General features: G+C 37.4%; 1 protein-coding gene and 2 long non-coding RNA genes across 23 annotated transcripts in view; 1 reads left to right on the top strand and 2 right to left on the bottom strand.

Moving 5' to 3' along the window:
• Window positions 1-572: 572 nt before the first annotated feature.
• Window positions 573-19978, top strand: part of LOC110278072 (uncharacterized) — a 25755-nt gene continuing 6349 nt past the window's right edge. For 3 of the 21 annotated variants that reach the window (XR_008006055.1, XR_008006044.1, XR_008006047.1), the window contains exon 1: window positions 579-828. Coding sequence is in view for 4 of the 21 variants with exons in the window: in XM_052257555.1 (XP_052113515.1) it covers window positions 3845-3852; window positions 4291-4369; window positions 4813-4892; window positions 4974-5046; window positions 5110-5195; window positions 5816-5879 (390 nt within the window). In the remaining 17 variants the exon portion in view is untranslated. Of the gene's footprint in view, window positions 1103-1173; window positions 1299-1319; window positions 2265-3684; window positions 3853-3962; window positions 4008-4290; window positions 4370-4696; window positions 4893-4973; window positions 5047-5109; window positions 5196-5815; window positions 5966-9417; window positions 9639-19978 lie in introns of those variants that run through there. The other 18 variants (XR_008006049.1, XR_008006033.1, XR_008006041.1 and 15 more) reach the window with 17 other exon arrangements.
• Window positions 6629-7285, bottom strand: LOC127744846 (uncharacterized). Its single transcript, XR_008006057.1, has 3 exons — window positions 7112-7285; window positions 6958-7030; window positions 6629-6885 (listed from the first exon to the last, which is right to left on the bottom strand). It is a non-coding gene; the product is annotated as an uncharacterized LOC127744846 (long non-coding RNA).
• Window positions 8119-9280, bottom strand: LOC110278070 (uncharacterized). The gene is made up of 3 exons (XR_002371164.2): window positions 8633-9280; window positions 8478-8522; window positions 8119-8198 (listed from the first exon to the last, which is right to left on the bottom strand). It is a non-coding gene; the product is annotated as an uncharacterized LOC110278070 (long non-coding RNA).

Genomic DNA, 19978 nt, shown 5'->3' with positions numbered 1-19978 from the left:
TCTCATAATCAAACGAAAGTCAACACGCCAATTCCAATGCATGATATCTCTTATTTTGAGCACCAATAGATCAATAAACCCAAAACCATCTTGAGTAACAAGATTAAATGCTTCCACACAATCCGTCTCACAAATAACATCTCGTTGACCCACATCCCAAGCTAAGAGATATCCTCTCCAAATAGCAGACAATTCTCCTTGAAGAATACTATTACTCTCAATCATTCCCAAACACCCCCTTTGCCAGCTCCCATTACAATCTCTAATAACACAAGCAAAACCAACACTATCAGCCAAACCAAAATAACTAGCATCACAATTAATCTTAAAAGTACCGATGGATGGGAATTCCAACGTACCGATATGTTTAAAATATAAACAAATAATAATTAGAAATATAAAATTTATTTTCTACATCAGCATTTAATTTTTTGTTTAAAAATATATATTATATTATATTTTTACTATAATATCTTTTTAATTAAATATAAATAAAAAACATTTTTTTATTTAATTCTATAAAAAGACTTAAAAGATTATATCTTTTTGTAATGTTGGATAAAATGTTTTGCTTCTTACATCTCTCTCAAACAACGTCTCTCTCTCAATTCTGAAACTCTCTCTTCTCTCTCACACTAGCCCACTACAGTCTCTTCCAGTCTCACCGAATCTCGTCTCAGTCACGCTCGCCGGCGTCTCCACGTGTCGCGGCCTTCCCTGGGATCCTCGTCGCCGGCCACAGAAGCAACTCGTCGGGTCGCCGTCGCTCGTCGTCTTCTGGTTTCGGGACCTCGCCGTCGCCGAGTCGTCGTAGACCGTAGTCCGTTGGTGAGTCCCTGCATCGTCGCTTCCCCTGTTCTGTCTTTTCCAAATTTTCCTTCTCCTTGTATTTTGAGATGATGTTGAATTGCTAACCAATTAATTTACTTTGTTTCTGATCTAAATGTTGCTATAAATCATTGTAATATTTTTCCCAAATTGACGTTATTGCTTGAGATCTTATGTGTGTGGACATGCACGTGGCTGGGTTGGGATTGAAGAAATCCCAGTCATTCGGATCTTTGGTTTGTGATTCAAACTCAATTGGGGTTCAGCCATTCAGGTGTGTGTGATTTGTTCTGATTCCAAATGTGATTGTTTTTTTTGTTCCTTTGTCGTGCCTGGTTTATGCAGATTACATGTTTGAGATTTTGATTCTATGGTTTTGAAGCTGAAAATTTTGCTATAGAATGTTCAATTTTCATTATATTCTATCACCTTCAATTTCGATAGTGAAGGTTTGAAGCCTTGATTCAAAGGTAAGAAGAGATAGTTTTCAAGTTTATTGGCTGAATTAAGAAATTTGGGTGCCCTGCAGTTAACTTGTTTCTTTTTTAGCATTTATCAGTTGTTAATTATTGTCTATGTTCTTATTTTCGCAATTCTATTGAAAAGGATTCCAAAGTGCATATTTTTTGAACTACACTGTAAGTGCATCTGTTCAAGCAGGTCCTGTTTTTTTATTTTAATACTTTGATATCTGATTTCTTGACTGTCATTGGAATATGACCGGTCATTTTATAAACACAGGTTTTGCTTGTTGTCAGCTCAATAAATTCTTATATGAATCAGATAAGATATTAATTGATTGATGAAACTGTCCTGTATGAACCACAATGAAAGAAATAAAAATTTCCTTGGAGATGAAATATACTGTTTTAAATTAAGGTTTCTTTTATAATGCATTATTTCTCTTTTTTTTTTTTGCCAAAAATTTAATTTATTCAGTCAGAAATCAAGGTAACAAAGTAATTCCGTTAAAGTCAAAACTTACTTATTTATTTGATGTAATTCCTAGGATACATGTCATTATTGTTTCATGCTCACTGAGAACTTATATGGATATCTCCCTTTTCAAAGTTGGTGGAAAGCAGATGCACAGGCTGAATTTGCCTTTTTAATTGCAAAGATAATTTATAACAATGAAATTAAAGGATTGGTTTTCATGGTTAAATTTATAGTTTACCTCTTAGGTCCTAGATATCTTAGTATGCTATGTCTTATGTTGCTCAAATTCATCTGTTGCATGAACCATTCATATATGTATCTTTCCAAATATCTCATTATCTATTTTCTTAAAGGTGTGGTTTCTTTGATGATTCCATCAATATCATTGTTTATTTAGTTGTTAATCCAACACTTTGTTCATGTAAAATAAATTGAATGCTTCTAGGTTTGGGTAAAGTGGGGAGAGAGACGCCAGTTCATTGCCCAGAACAAGCTAGGTAACTTAATTGATAATTTTTTATAATAGATCAGTTGTTCATTCCTTCTTTGAATTGTCCAGTTATATTTAGGTCTTCCTAGTTTGTGATTAGTTCAACAATTGTCAATGATTTGACTTTTAGGTTGGATAGTACTTGATTTTGTTACAAACTAGAAATTTGCTTCGATTCACACTTTCACTGTATCAACTGGTCTTTCACTCACTTACAGCTCATAACAAGCATGCCAGTAGCATTTGTCATAGTATACGGAAGATGTAGCTAATTGAAATGCAGATTTTGATTATTTGGGAAGTCTTTTGTGAACAAATTTTACAAAAATATATTCCTGTTGCCTCCATCTAGGCATGTTTATTATGCATGGTGATGCTCATTTAAATTGTTTAGGAAGTATTTTTCTTAAAATTTTACAAAAATATAATTATTTCTATACTTTTATTTGCATATATAATAAAACTTCTAATATCTGGTTTTAGTGCTTTTTGAGAAAAGGGATAGTTTCCTCGGTGCTTTTTTCAAACTTGTTATTATACCAGTTGCAATTTGGATTAGTATGACTTAGAGGATGTATCATTAGCTCATTACTTTAAACACAAACTATATTACCTTACTAACACAAGTTGAGGCTAAAATCATGTTTGGGCTTTGGGAGTTGGGACATAGCTCAGCTCAATTTTATTGAGCATATTTGAAATGAATTGAGACTTGGTTTGCATGCTTCAATTCATTAACTGGGCTACTTTTTCAATGCCAAGACAAACATGCACTATGATTCTAATTAGATCCAATGATAATTGCATAGTTAACGGAACTAGCTTTTCAAGGTTGAATTGGTGATTTTAATGAATAAGCTATAAACCTCAAAGTGTCCATATTGTTAAATATCCGATGTTCTGAATGCTGCATGACATCTACATCTTCAAAGAACTACCCTGAATTTAGTTTATAATTAATTTTCAGTTGAACCAGTGGGACGATCTTATTTTTCACTTCCTCCCGCCAGGCTCACCTTTCTTTCTGTTATATTTTTATGCTTACATATATTCTTTACAGGGATGACTTCCTGTCACAAGGTAGTTGGTGATATCAGTGCACTTAGGAGGTTGTGTTATAATATGTACAAATTTTCTTATTTCACAAAAATAGTTTTGCACTTGGTTGACTCGGTTAAGTAACAATAGAAGAAGGAAGTATGTAATGCATGAATCATAATAAAATAATGGCCTAATTAAGCAACAAGATCCATTAGTTTACCTTAGGTTTCTTGAAATTTATTACCATGTTAATATTCTGGGGTAAAAAGTAAGTGAAAGATTATTGTGCAATTTTATGTTCATCTGTCCTGTGTTAGTGGTTTTTTTCCTTGGTACTGTTCACTAATTTAGACAAGTGCCTTTCTCTAATATGCCCTCATTTTCAGGAATGTCACAATACACATATTTCATAACAATTTGATCACCGGTGAAAACTCATATAGCAAACTCTCTCTTGTTGATTTGAGGAGCTGTTTGATTTAGCTAATTCAGATTCAACTGCCACTTCTCAGTACCAATTTAGCATTACCGTTTTTTAGCTCTATAATGAACAGGTATCGTTCTCTTTTACTTACTATATACAACTTTTCTGGTATCCAATGTTTGCTTCCTGGTAATTGTTGGCATTAGATTATCAAGGCCTTTTTTTTAAATGTTCCTGCAGGCTAGAGATCTTGTCTTGATTTTGCAATGACTCCTTCTCATTGACGTAAATATTCGTCATGGAATTTTGTAGCAGATAACATGTTAGTTTATTAGTTATGTATTTTTAGTTTTTACTGACTTCCTGAAGTTCCTTTCTAGCGGTAGCATCTATAGTTGTAAAGACGGTTGTCATGATGTTTTGAGAATCTCTGGTAAAACATCTCAAGATGGTTAATAATAATATTATCGTTCTTTGGCAATAAAGGTCATTTGAATTGGGAGTTTGGCATAGCCCAATATTTTTCATTGTATGGTAATTTGTTTTTCTTGTTCAATGTTCATCTCAGGTGCAAGATTTACACCTTATTATTCCTGACTATTTCTTTTGAGTGGAGCAGTGATACACGCCCGCTTTCTTATCAGCAGGTTAATATTGTGTACATTAAAATTGCACTTTCATGGATATTCTGATATTTTGGAAACTATGAGAGTAGACTATTAATTATTTCTTTATTATGCATATATATCAATTTTATAGATAAAGATAATGTTCCTAGTTATATAGATAAATATGAGTAGAAAAATGATACAAAACTCTATCGTAATTAGAACATACAAAGTAATATATTGTAATTATATTGTAATTAGGTCTTGTTAGACATCAACCTTCAATAATGTGATTTTTTTATTGTTGAAATATTTGTTTTGGACTGAGTGTTCAACTCATTATTCTTTTCCTTCGCCAATCACCAGAACCTTTTTCGGCATATAATGCTACCGTGGAACTCTCTAACTAGAAGATGATACTGTATCAGTTCTTTCCTATATAATATAATGAACATGTTCCTTTAATTGCACAAACTCTGCAGATTCTAATAATTTTGCAGAGGGTATTAAGACTTCCGTCGTCTTCTTCAAAGATGTGGGCCATTCGATGTCTTCCTCTCAGGTAAGTTGTCTTCTTCCTCTTCCTTTCTTTCTATTTGTCTCAGCCTCTTAGGGGCTGATTGTTTAATCGTTCTTTCTATAGGAATCGAGTGCTGAGAGCTTATTGCTCCAAAGCTACTTGGGTGGTGGAAGATGATTCTGGAACTTCCAAAAGGGTATTTTCCTGAAAAACCATTTATTTGATTTAATACGTGCTTATTTTATTTGAAATTATGCAGATGTCTAATACACTTCCCTCATTACACGTGTCTTCAAATGTTGAGACAAGTCACGGGAAGATAAAACTGGACTTGGCAGGAGAAGGGTATGTTTTTATAGAATAAATGTACATAACAATTAAACTACTTATTAATAGAATAAGAAAATAGATACTTATTCAGATATAAATAATAAAGAATATAATGATTGAATAAGAAATTAATTATTATTTCTTAAAAAATAAATAGATCCTGAAAATCTTTATTAATTTGTTTTGAATGGGTCTTATTAGTTATTATTATATCTCAATATCAATGATATATATTTCTGATTAGTTATTAGTAGTTTTTAAGGGTATTATAGCATTTTTTGGTAATTACAAATAACTCTTGAGTTTCCCCTAGTTTTGTATTTTTTAATATATTTAACATTTAACCATGACAAACTGCTTTGTAATAAAATTTATTGATGTCCACTATAAGAAGATTTCACTCTGGTGCTTGATCTGTTGTCATCAACAGATTTTGTTTTGTGTTTTGTGGGGATAGATTTATTTCCTTAACAATTTTTTTGGATTTAGGATAAATTTATTCTGTTTTTACCATTAGAACAGGGTCTTATCATTCTAAGTTTACTTCCTTAACACCATACAAGACTACAATAATGTTATTTTTTGAAGTTAACCTCTTATATTGTATTCCGATAAATATTAAGTAATATCTACAGATTTTTACCTTCACTTACCACGGCTCATGCAATTTCGGACATCATTAAAGGGCATTACTCTTAGCCGTGGCCTTCGTGGAAAAAGATACCTGATGCTACTAGGAAATTTTGGTGGGAAAAGTTCAAAGTAGGTTTTAGAGAAACATGTAATCTTTGGTAGATTAAGAATTAGTTCTAAGTTTATTATATTTTTCAAATTTAGAACTAATTCTTAATCTACCAAAGATTACATGTTTCTCTAAAACCTACTTTGAACTTTTCCCACCAAAATTTCCTAGTAGCATCAGGTATTTTTTTCCACGAAGGCTACGGCTGAGAGTAATTCCCTTTAATGATGTCCGAAATTGCATGAGCCGTGGTAAGTGAAGGTAAAAATCTGTAGATATTACTTAATATCAATCGGAATACAATATAAGAGGTTAACTTCAAAAAATAAAATTATTGTAGTCTTGTATGGTGTTAAGGAAGTAAACTTAGAATGATAAGGCCCTGTTCTAATGGTAAAAACAGAATAAATTTATCCTAAATCCAAAAAAATTGTTAAGGAAGTAAATCTATCCCCACAAAACAAAATCTGTTGATGACAGCAGATCAAGCACCAGAGTGAAATCTTCTTATAGTGGACATCAATAAATTTTACAAAGCAGTTTGTCATGGTTAAATGTTAAATATATTAAAAAATACAAAACTAGGAGAAACTCGAGTCATTTGTAATTACCAAAAAATGCTATAATACCCTTAAAAACTACTAATAACTAATCAGAAATATATATCATTGATATTGAGATATAATAATAACTATTAAGACCCATTCAAAACAAATTAATAAAGATTTTCAGGATCTATTTATTTTTTAAGAAATAATAATTAATTTCTTATTCAATCATTATATTCTTTATTATTTATATCTGAATAAGTATCTATTTTCTTATTCTATTAATAAGTAGTTTAATTGTTATGTACATTTATTCTATATAAACATACCCTGCTCCTGCCAAGTCCAGTTTTATCTTCCCGTGACTTGTCTCAACATTTGAAGACATGTGTAATGAGGGAAGTGTATTAGACATCTGCATAATTTCAAATAAAATAAGCACCAACATGTATTATTAAATCAAATAAATGGTTTTTCAGGAAAATACTCTTTTGGAAGTTCCAGAATCATCTTCCACCACCCAAGTAGCTTTGGAGCAATAAGCTCTCAGCACTCGATTCCTATAGAAAGAACGATTAAACAATCAGCCCCTAAGAGGCTGAGACAAATAGAAAGAAAGGAAGAGGAAGAAGACAACTTACCTCAGAGGAAGACAACGAATGGCCCACATCTTTGAAGAAGACGACGGAAGTCTTAATACCCTCTGCAAAATTATTAGAATCTGCAGAGTTTGTGCAATTAAAGGAACATGTTCATTATATTATATAGGAAAGAACTGATACAGTATCATCTTCTAGTTAGAGAGTTCCACGGTAGCATTGTATGCCGAAAAAGGTTCTGGTGATTGTGAGTGTGAGAGTGTGTGGGTTTAATTTAGGAATTAGGGTTTGGTTTAAAGAAAAGAGAAATAAGGGTATTGTAGGGATTTTACAATTATCATGATGACATGGTTATTATTATGGATTATGTGGTGTATTTTTATTTAAGTGTGGTTTGATAATTTAATATGAATTTATAGAATAAAGATTATGTTGTTGTATTTGAGGCTTACTATAGTTAATATTGTGATTTAAGTATATTTGGTATGTTATTGTTATGAATTGTATATTTATTATTTAGAGTTTAAAAAAAATATAGTCATTTTCATGAATTCATTGAAATATCGAACTGTACTTATTATAATATTATTTAGAACAAAAAAAGAAAGAAAGAGAGAAGGCAGAACGGCCCATCAACCTGCCAATCCTCCTTTTTTTTTTTGCTTCAACCCATATTAATTTGGCGAGACCGAACGAGACAGATAACCCGCTTTGTCACCCCTACTGGTGATTGGTGAAGGAAAAGAATAATGAGTTGAACACTCAGTCCAAAACAAATATTTCAACAATAAAAAAATCACATTATTGAAGGTTGATATCTAACAAGACCTAATTACAATATAATTACAACATATTACTTTGTATGTTCTAATTACAATAGAGTTTTGTATCATTTTTCTACTCATATTTATCTATATAACTAGGAACATTATCTTTATCTATAAAATTGATATATATGCATAATAAAGAAATAATTAATAGTCTACTCTCATAGTTTCCAAAATATCAGAATATCCATGAAAGTGCAATTTTAATGTACACAATATTAACCTGCTGATAAGAAAGCGGGCGTGTATCACTGCTCCACTCAAAAGAAACAGCCAGGAATAATAAGGTGTAAATCTTGCACCTGAGATGAACATTGAACAAGAAAAACAAATTACCATACAATGAAAAATATTGGGCCGTGCCAAACTCCCAATTCAAATGACCTTTATTGCCAAAGAACGATAATATTATTATTAACCATCTTGAGATGTTTTACTAGATATTCTCAAAACATCATGACAACCGACTTTACAACTTAGATGCTACTGCTAGAAAGGAACTTCAGGAAGTCAGTAAAAACTAAAGATACATAGCTAATAAACTAACATGTCTGCTACGAAATTCCATGACGAATATTTACCTCAATGAGAAGGAGTCATTGCAAAATCAAGACAAGATCTCTAGCCTGCAGGAACATTTAAAAAAAAGGCCTTGATAATCTAATGCCAACAGTTACCAGGAAGCAAACATTGGATACCAGAAAAGTTGTATATAGTAAGTAAAAGAGAACAATACCTGTTCATTATAGAGCTAACAAACGGTAATGCTGAATTGGTACTGAGAAGTGGCAGTTGAATCTGAATTGGCTAAATCAAACAGCTCCTCAAATCAACAAGAGAGAGTTTGCTATATGAGTTTTCACCGGTGATCAAATTGTTATGAAATATGTGTATTGTGACATTCCTGAAAATGAGGGCATATTAGAGAAAGGCACTTGTCTAAATTAGTGAACAGTACCAAGGAAAAAAACCACTAACACAGGACAGATGAACATAAAATCGCACAATAATCTTTCACTTACTTTTTACCCCAGAATATTAACATGGTAATAAATTTCAAGAAACCTAAGGTAAACTAAAGGATCTTGTTGCTTAATTAGGCCATTATTTTATTATGATTCATGCATTACATACTTCCTTCTTCTATTATTACTTAACCGAGTCAACCAAGTGCAAAACTATTTTTGTGAAATAAGAAAATTTGTACATATTATAATACAACCTCCTAAGTGCACTAATATCACCAACTACCTTGTGACAGGAAGTCATCCCTGTAAAGAATATATGTAAGCATTAAAATATGCCCGAAAATCTTCGAAGTGGAGCACATAATGAAATTGAATTCCCTTAGTTTCAGTTCAGTTTTGTTAAATTCGTGACAAATTCAGATATGCAGTTTCAACGATTGGTAATATATTTAAATTTTCTTAGTTTAAGTTGTTCATTATTAGAATAATTTTTTAATATATTTTGATTTTTTTCAGAAATTACCAACTTTCTTTTGCATGCTTGCAATGCCATTGAGGGGAATAAGAGTTAGTTTGGTTTCTCGGTGTGGCAATTCTATACCTTGCCGCATTGCATAGATAGCGGATGATGAAGCTTATCTAACAAGAGGATGGTCTGATTTTGCACGAATTCTAAATATTGAAACTTACGATGTTATTTCAGTTGGTTGTCGTTACAAGAATGATTCTATACTATACGTGACTAAGGACCAGAATAGGTTCAATATTGTTCAGGTAATTTGGTTTTACTATTAGTATTTGATTAAATTATAATTATGGAATTTTAAATTATAATTCTATACTATACGTAATATATAAATTGAGGCAATAATTTAAAATTCTATAATTATAATTTAATCAAATACTAATAGTAAAACCAAATTATCTGAACAATATTGAACCTATTCTGGTCCTTAGTCACGTATAGTATAGAATCATTCTTGTAACGACAACCAATTGAAATAACGTCGTAAGTTTCAATATTTAGAATTCGTGCAAAATCAGACCATCCTCTTGTTAGATAAGCTTCATCATCCGCTATCCATGCAATGCGGCAAGGTATAGAATTGCCACACCGAGAAACCAAACTAACTTTTATTCCCCTCAATGGCATTGCATGCATGCAAAAGAAAGCTGGTAATTTCTGAAAAAAATCAAAATATGTTAAAAAATTATTCTAATAATGAACAGCTTAAACTAAGAAAATTTAAATATATTACTGTTCATACCCTGGCCCAATAATAAAGGCCCAGGATCAAGCAAAGGACCTAATCCAAAGGGTTGAGTCTCACTAGTACCAATCTTCATCCTATGAAGTCGGTACTCACCACGACCTGTTCTAAAGAAGTCGGGCACGAGATTAGCTGGCGGATAAACACTCATTTAAATGAGTAACTACCCTTAGAATCTCTCTAATCACTTCCACGAGCCATATCTTAACCTCCCTAAGATAATGGGACGATTAACACCCTAAAAATATGGTACTACTCCAACGGTGGTTATTGGTTCACCACTATAAATATACTGACACCCCTCATGTATCTCTAAGCCCAATACTCTCTAGACCTGCTTACACCCTTGCTGACTTAGGCATTGGAGTGTCTTTGTAGGTACCACCTCCATCTCCTCACACAAACAAGTCGGACGGACCCTCCCGAGTAGCAGATCCTTTCGGAATCCTCCTCCTTCACACATTTGGGCCAACCAACTCCATCCAGCCCATCAATCTCTGGTTACCCACCGTAACAATTACCAATCGTTGAAACTGCATATCTGAAGAAGAGCCGCCCTTAGGTGGGGGGGATCCTTTCAGCGAGGACATAATGAGGGCAAAAGTTCCGAGGAACTTCAAAAGCCCTGATATGGACCTCTATGACGGAACCACGGATCCAAAGCATCACCTGAGCAACTTCAAAAGTCGGATGTACCTAGCTGATGCTTCCGACGCTACGTGATGCAAAGCCTTCCCGACCACTCTATCGAAAGCAGCGATGAAGTGGTTCGATAGCCTCCTCCCGAGGTCGGTTACTAGCTTTGAAGACCTCTCAAGGAAATTTTTGATGAGGTTCTCTTTCCAGAAAGACAAAGTGAAACATGCACCGAGCCTCCTGGGAATAAAACAGAAGGTCGAAGAATCCTTACGAGCCTATATAGAAAGGTTCAATAAAGCATGTTTAGAGATTCAAGACCTGCCCACAAAGGCAGTCATAATGGGGTTAGTCAATGGACTCAGAGAAGGTCCCTTCTCACAATCCATATCTAAAAGACACCCCGTTTCTCTAAGTAATGTACTGGAAAGAGCTGAAAAGTACATCAATATGGAGGAAAACACTAAGTTGAGAGACCTGAGTTGGCGACCTGGGCCCCCTCCCTCAACAAAAGAGAGGGAAAGGGAAACCAAGAAAAAGGAAGAACTCGGTCTCGAGAGACCAAGAAAATATCACTCTTATACTCCCCTGAAAGTTTCTATAGTGGATGTATACAGAGAGATTTGTAACACTGAAAGACTGCCACCCCCTAGACCCATTAAAAATAAAAAAGGGGGGAGCCGCAGCGATTACTGTGAGTACCATAAAATATATGGTCACTCCACAAACGACTGTTACGACCTTAAAAATGTGATAGAAAAGCTGGCTAGAGAAGGTCGGCTTGATAGATATCTCATAGAAAGGTCGGACGGTCATGGAAAGAGAAAGCGAGACGATATGTATAGAAGAGATCCACCGCCGCAGACTCCAAAGAGACATATCCATATGATCTCAGGAGGGTTCGCGGGAGGGGGACTCACTAAATCCTCTCGCAAAAGACATCTCAAAAGAGTCTACCAGGTCGGAGAAGAGTCATCCGACCTCCCTACCATTTCATTCATAAAAGAAGATGGGCAAGGAATAATCCCTGGACACGATGATCTAGTAGTAATAACTATGATCCTGGCGAATGCCCATCTCCACAGAACCCTAGTAGACCAAGAAAGCTCGGCTGACATCCTTTTTAAGCCCGCTTTTGACAAACTAGGGTTGGATGAGAAAGAATTAAGAGCCTACCCCAACACCTTGTATGGATTAGGTGACACGCCAATAAAACCACTGGGATTTTTGTCCCTCCACACCACCTTTGGAAAAGGAGAAAAATCAAAGACTCTGAGAATAGACTTCATAGTCATTGATGGGGGGTCAGCATACAACGCTTTAATTGGCAGAGCTACCCTTACTTGACTCGGAGCAGTGGTATCCACTCCCCGCCTTTGCCTGAAATTCCCGACTTCAGCGGGGATAGCAACGGTAAGGGGAGACCAAAAGTTGGCAAGGAAATGTTACAATGAAAGCCTAAATCTGATAGGAAAGGGCAGAGAAGTTCACACAATAGAGCTCGGCAGTGCAAGGGCCAGAGAAGAGCTGCGACCACAACCGGGAGAAAAAACCGAGGAGATACAGGTCGGAAAAGAGGAAGGAAAAAATACTCATATAGGAGTCAACCTAGGGGAAACTCTAAAACAAGGATTGACTAAGCTCCTAAGAGATAACTCTGACCTCTTCGCCTGGAAGGCCTCTGACATGTCTGGGATAAACTCCGAACTCATGTCCCACAAGCTCTCGGTTTATCCGGGATCCCGACCTGTACAACAAAGAAGGCGCAAGCTTGGCCCAAAACTAGCCCTAATAGTAGAAGAACAAGTGCAGGCGCTCCTGGAAGCTGGCTTCATCAGAGAAGTCAAGTACCCAACATGGCTAGCCAATGTAGTACTAGTCAAAAATAGAATGGCAAATGGAGAATGTGTGTCGACTATACCGACTTAAATAAGGCATGTCCCAAGGACCCTTATCCACTGCCAAGTATTGATACCCTAGTGGACTCCAGCTCAGGGTATCAATACTTATCATTTATGGACGCCTACTCGGGATATTATCAAATTCCAATGTATGAGCCAGACCAGGAGAAGGCATCATTCATCACACCCAGAGCTAATTTCTACTACGTGGTCATGCCATTCGGATTAAAGAATGCAGGAGCCACATATCAAAGGTTGATGAATAAAGTGTTTTCCTCTCACCTTGGGAGTCTAATGGAAGTATACGTCGACGACATGCTGGTAAAGACCAAGAAAGAAGTCGACCTCTTGTCAGACCTCTCACAAGTCTTTGACACCATAAGGTTGCACGGGGTGAGACTAAATCCTGCAAAGTGCGCCTTCGCGGTGGAGGCAGAAAAATTTCTAGGATTTATGCTAACACAAAGAGGGATCGAAGCCAATCCCGATAAGTGTAGAGCCATCCTAGAAATGAAAAGCCTGACTTGTTTGAGAGAAGTCCAGCAGCTGAATGGCCGACTTGCAGCCCTCTCCAGATTTTTGGCAGGATCGCCACTAAAATCCCTTCCACTGTTCTCCTTATTAAGAAAGGGATGCCAGTTCGAATGGACTCCTGAATGCGAGGAGGCGTTCCCGGAGTTCAAAAAGTTTTTAAGCCAACCTCCTATTTTGACCCGACTAGTACCTGGGAAAGACCTCGTCCTGTACTTATCCATAGCAGACAAGGCTGTCTCATCAGCCCTGATAAGAGAAGATGAGGTCGGACAACATCCAGTTTATTTCATCAGTAAAGTTCTACAAGGCCCTGAGCTAAGATACCACAAACTAGAGAAGTTTGCCTACTCCTTAGTAATAGCCTCACGAAGGCTACGACCTTACTTTTAGGCTCACACAATAAGAGTCCGTACGAACCAACCCATGAAGCAAATCCTCCAAAAGACGGATGTTGCAGGGAGAATGGTTCAATGGGCAATAGAGCTCTCCGAGTTCGACTTAAGATATGAAACTCGGACGGCGATCAAAGCTCAATGCCTCGCCGACTTCGTTGCAGAATACGCAGGGGATCAGGAGGAAAAACCAACTACATGGGGACTCTATGTAGACGGATCCTCCAACAAAACAGGAAGTGGCGCAGGCATAATATTGGTAGATGAAAGAGGAACCCAGATAGAGGTTTCCCTAAAATTTGAATTTCCAGCTTCAAACAACCAGGCAAAATATGAAGCCTTGATTGCTGGATTAAAGCTGGCAGAAGAAGTCGGTGCTACAAAGGTGATGATATACAGCGACTCACAAGTAGTGACCTCCCAGATAAGCGGAGAGTATCAGGCAAAGGACCCAAATATGAAGAGGTACTTGGAGAAAACTCTGGAGCACCTTGGGCGCTTTGCAGAAACCGAGGTTAAACATATAACTCAGGATCTGAACAGCAGAGCGGACGCCCTATCCAAGTTAGCAAGTACCAAGCCAGGAGGGAACAACAGAAGCCTGATCCAAGAAATCCTCCAGGAATCCTCGGCAGTAAAAATAGAAGACAAACAAGAAGTACTTGAGGTAATTGGTTTAAACCTCGGATGGATAAACCCCTTGGTCGAATACATGAAATTCGACATCCTCCCTAAAGAAGAGAAAGAGGCTAAAAAGATCCGAAGGGAAGCACAACACTACACCTTGGTAAGAAATATTCTCTACAGAAGGGGGATATCAACACCATTATTAAAGTGTGTACCGACCTCAAGAACTACCGAGGTATTGGAGGAAGTGCATAGTGGGATCTGCGGAAACCATCTCGGAGCAAGGTCACTAGCCAGAAAAGTAATCCAAGCTGGATTCTACTGGCCGACCTTGCAGAAAGATGCCACAGAATTTGTGAAAAAGTGTCAACCATGTCAGATGCATGCAAATTCCACGTGGCTCCACCAGAAGAGCTCATCAGTATCACTTCTCCATGGCCCTTTGCAAAATGGGGAATGGATTTGTTAGGTCCTTTTCCCCAAGCGCCAGGACAAGTCAAATACCTGATCGTGGGAATAGATTACTTCACAAAGTGGATAGAAGCAGAACCATTGGCCACCATCACCGCTCAAAGAAGTCGGAGGTTCCTCTACAAAAATATCATCACAAGATATGGGATACCCTATTCCATTACTACAGATAATGGAACCCAATTCACCGATTCTACCTTCAGAAGCTTAGTAGCTAGTATGAAAATCAAACACCAGTTCACCTCGGTGGAGCACCTGCAAGCCAATGGGCAAGCCGAGGCAGCCAACAAAGTCATACTGGCAGGGCTAAAGAAAAGATTACAAGAAGCAAAAGGAGCTTGGGCTGAAGAGCTCCCCCAAGTGCTATGGGCTTACAGGACAACGCCCCAATCCGCCACTGGAGAAACGCCCTTCCGACTAGTCTATGGCGTAGAAGCCATGATACCAATAGAAATCAATGAACAAAGCCCAAGGGTGAAAGCACCATACAAAATTAGTGAGGTCCTAGGAAAAGGCTACTACAAGGTGACCGACTTGAACGACACCGAGCTCCCTAGGTCGTGGCATGCTTGTAATATGAAAAGGTACTACAGTTAAAAGCGAACTCTACTCCCTGGTGTACTCTTTTCCCAACTTCATGATTTTTCCCAAAATCAAAGGGTTTTTTCTGGAGAAGGGTTTTTAACGAAGCATCATGGTAGAGGCTAAGGGAAAAAAGGCTATTAAAAACCCTTAGTAGCAAGAAGGTACCTCCCCAATCAATAAAGATATTTTTTTCATATCTCTTATAAACTCCTTTCTATTTTAAGTCTTCCTACGAAACGCGCCGACTTAAGCTCGACAAAACGTGAAAATCCCATGAACCGACCTAGATGGTCGTCAGGATAAAACGACGAGGTACAAGTCGGTGTAATGAGGTTATAGAAGTTGATCGTAAAAACTCGGAAACATCCCGACTCATAAGTCGAAAGGAAAAAACCGAGTACAAAAGAAAACGAATCGCAAAAATAACCTAAGTCATAAGAACTCAATAAAACAAAGTTGAGTATAAGGGATAACAAAAAAAGAGATTAAAGGCTGTCAAAAAAGTCCTTAAACAAAAAAGCTCAGAAAAACAGATAAGCCAAAGAGAAAGGTTTTCAGAAAAAAGATCAAGGAGACTTCGAAAAATCAAAATCAGAAAAGCATACACGCATAAGGTAACTTAAACCCTTATCCAAAAAAGGGTATTTATTTTGTTAAGTTAAAACCCTTATTAAAAAGGGTACTTATAAAATATTTTGTTTACGGCCTTAAAAGACCAAAAGAAATTGTCCAAACACCACCAACAAGCAAAGAGTTTAAAAAAGGGGAGACTCACAGGCCGAGCCCCCATATAGCCATAAAAAAGTTATTTCTGTAGAGGAGTAGACGGATCACCACCACTAGAGTCAGGAAGAGCGCCACCAGGATCAGGAAGAGAGGCAACCACGGGAGATGAAGAGAAAATCGGAGGAACAACAGAAGAACTCGAAGTGTCCTTGGAACGAGGAGGGGACTCAATAATCCTCTGCCCCTGAGTCTTCAGTTCTGACTCGGAAACGATCACGGGGGCAGGAGGATCCACAATAGCACCGTCAATGACGACCTTGTCTGGATCTAAAGGAGAAAGATCCAAGTCAGGAGCAATAACTCCGACCTGCTCCTTGAAAATCCTCCAAGCCTCCTCGGCACCATCAGCGACAGAGTCCTCTAACTCGGCATACGCATTTCGAGAGTTTAGCAAATCCTTCTTCACAGACACAAGATCTTGAAATAAACTCTGATAACTCTCCTGTGCTGTCTTCCTCAAACTCGCCTTCATGTTGCATTGGGCTCGCAACTTACTCTCCTTCTCCCGAAGGCTATCTCTCTCCGCCCTCAGCTTGGCGACCTCCTCCTTCAACTCCCTCTCATGCTCCTGATAAGAAAGAAGCCTCCCCTCCAGCTCCTCAACCTTCGAGGTTAACCCCAAAGAGCTGAGAGGAGTCTTCTAAAAAATATGCAAAAGCTTGCCACAGACACCTGCCGCCCTAAAACTCTCCTCAGCCAGAGTGGTGAGGTGGTTTCGAACAGAAACATCATTCATACTTATATGAGGATAGATGTTCTTTCAGACGAATGCAAGAGCATCCGCCTTAACCCCACCATCAAAAGAAGAGCCAGACTCTAAAGTCTTGCACTTCTTCTTCTCTGGCTCAGAAAGAAGTCGGGCGGAGGGGAGCGGTCGAGATAAGGCTGAAAAAGAATTCACAATGGGCTGAGAGGGAGTCCCCACGTTCTGAGGAGGAGGAGGAGGAGGAGAGATGATTGCCCTGGCACCACCAGCCCTGGCCCGGGACTTTGCTTTAGCCTCCTGAACTCTCTGGTAAGATTCTTGAGCATTCTTCCTTGCCATATCTGCAAAAGAAACAATTAGCAAAAATTACAAGTCGACAAACTTGAAAGTCGGCAGATACAAGTTGAAAATAAGAAATGTATATACATATATAAAAACTACCTAGCTGCGACCGAACAAAGGTCGGCGATCTCTGGAGGAATTTCCTGGTATCCAAGTATGGGGCCCTCCCCCACACTTCTCGGAAAAACCCCACAATAATGGCCGCCTCCACCTCATCCAGGTCATCCAGACCGTACTTCTCACAGGGGGAGGCCTCCAACCAATAGAGGGGAAAACGAGGGGAAAAATTCTCATCCAAGAAAAAGGGGTGGTGACCCTCCACAGCTTGCACTTTGAAAAAATAATTTTTGAAGTCGTGGAAGGATTCGTCAAAAAGGGTGAAAATTCTCCGACCTTGTATGGCTCGGAAAGACACCCATTGCTGCTTGTTATTTAGCCCACTAAAGGGCTTAGTCATGTGGAAAAGATAGAAGAAAATCCTCAAAGAGGTCGGAAAGTCCAAAGCGTGACTAATAAATTGGTAAATTTTCAGAAAACCCCAAGAATTGGGGTGAAGTTGGGTAGGGGTAACTCGACAGTGGTGCAAAACAGACATCTCAAAATGCGAAAAAGGAAGAAAAACACCCAGACGGGTGATCATACATTCATACATAAAGAAAAAATGAAGGGCCGCCTCATTGGCCCTCCCAAGACAAACCCGGTCTTCTGGACCCGGGACTACCAACTCATACTTTGGCTCGTCCTCCTCAGAAGTACAAATCCTGTGATGAGTATGAAGATGAGTAATAAACTCAGCATCGACCAAGGGTTCCTCCCCTAGGACCGTGATATCAACCCATTGAGAAAGAACATATACGAAAGCCATTTCTTTTTCTTATAAAGGGTGACAAAAACCTACAAAAGAAAAAGAAAAGGAAAATAAAAAACACGGTCTCTAAAGAGAGGAGATACGGAACCAAAATCTACAAACCAAACTATCTACCTATAAAATAAAAGCATGCAAAACACAAAGCATGTCATGAAAGAAGAAAAGCTAACCTTTAGCCAAAAAGTGAAGGTTGGAAGGAGCAGAAGTCTCCAAACACAAGAACGCAGCACGAACGAAGAAAGAAGAAATTTGAAAAATTGCAGAAACGAAAAAATGAAAGAGAGGGAAAGTATTTATAAACATGCTAAGGGGCATAATGGTAAAAGCGGGGCAGTCATTAATGAGAATGCACCGTTACCAAGACCTACGCACATCCCTAACGGACACGACGCTTGATTAGACGTAACTGTCAGAACCAAAAGGACACGGAAAGTCACGTCGGTCCTCCAACAAGTCGGCTACGACCCCGAGCAGAATACTCGAACCTAAATCTTGAAAAAATTGGGCTCGAGTAGGGGCACTGTTCATACCCTGGCCCAATAATAAAGGCCCAGGATCAAGCAAAGGACCTAATCCAAAGGGTTGGGTCTCACCAGTACCAATCTTCATCCTATGAAGTCGGTACTCACCACGACCTGTTCTAAAGAAGTCGGGCACGAGATTAGCTGGCGGATAAACACTCATTTAAATGAGTAACTACCCCTAGAATCTCTCTAACCACTTCCACGAGCCATATCTTAACCTCCCTAAGATAATGGGACGGTTAACACCCTAAAAATATGGCACTACTCCAACGGTGGTTATTGGTTCACCACTATAAATACACTGACACCCCTCAGGTATCTCTAAGCCCAATACTCTCTAGACCTGCTTACACCCTTGCTGACTTAGGTATCGGAGTGTCTTTGCAGGTACCACATCCATCTCCTCACACAAACAAGTCGGACAGAGCCTCCCGAGTTGCAGATCCTTTCGGAATCCTCCTCCTTCACACATTTGGGCCAACCAACTCCATCCAGCCCATCAATATCCGGTTACCCACCGTAACAATTACCAATCGTTGAAATTGCATATCTAAATTTGTCACGAATTTAGCAAAACTGAACTGAAACTAAGGGAATTTAATTTCATTATGTGCTCCACTTCGAAGATTCTCGGGCAAACGTAAAAAGCATGGAGGGAATGGAACTTGAACTTGCCCTATAAAGTTCCGTAGATGCTATTCCTCAATCAAAAATCGAGCTTCTCCTAAGAAATCTAACTTTAATCACATTCCATTAGGTTGGTCATAATAGGTGAGTAGATCCAACCATCCTTCGATAAAGTAGAGACTATTGCCTCTTCTTTGAACGCTTACATCCATGTAGTTGGAACCCGAATCAGTGAAGACAACTCGATGAGGTATTTCATGGATGTGATGCATTATAAATGATTGTGGCAAAAGACAATCGAACTGGAACATTAGACGATAAGAATAACTTAGAGTAACAACAAATTAAAAATTATCAAAAGAATAATATAATAGAATGAGTATATGAAAAATATTATAAAAAAATTATAAATTGTACCTTAAAAGGATCAAATTCAATAAAAAACGAAGAATACATTATTATTCTATGAAGTAGTAAAAAAAAAATACTAAATATAAAATTATGAATTCACTCACAAATTTAGATTCATGTACCACAGGAAAACACTATTTATAAATTTTAGTAAAACAAAAATAAATATGTAAATTACCTATTATTAATATAATTTTTTAACAATGCATTAAATATTAATTTGATACAATTATAATGAATATATATTCCTAAATTAGTATAATTATATATTAATTTCATCATATCACGGGTAACAAAGATTTTTTATTATTAGTATTACTATTACTGATATTATTATTATCATTAAAATGAATAAAAGTATTTTTAATTGATAATTGATAAGTAGTTTAATAGTGCATTAAATATTGATTTGATATAATTATAATAAAAATAT

Source organism: Arachis duranensis, chromosome 2 (assembly GCF_000817695.3).
Source record: "Arachis duranensis cultivar V14167 chromosome 2, aradu.V14167.gnm2.J7QH, whole genome shotgun sequence".
In the NCBI taxonomy this organism is placed as follows: domain Eukaryota; kingdom Viridiplantae; phylum Streptophyta; class Magnoliopsida; order Fabales; family Fabaceae; genus Arachis; species Arachis duranensis.
Note: the sequence above shows the minus strand (reverse complement) of the source record. Positions and strands in the feature narration are given on the sequence as shown.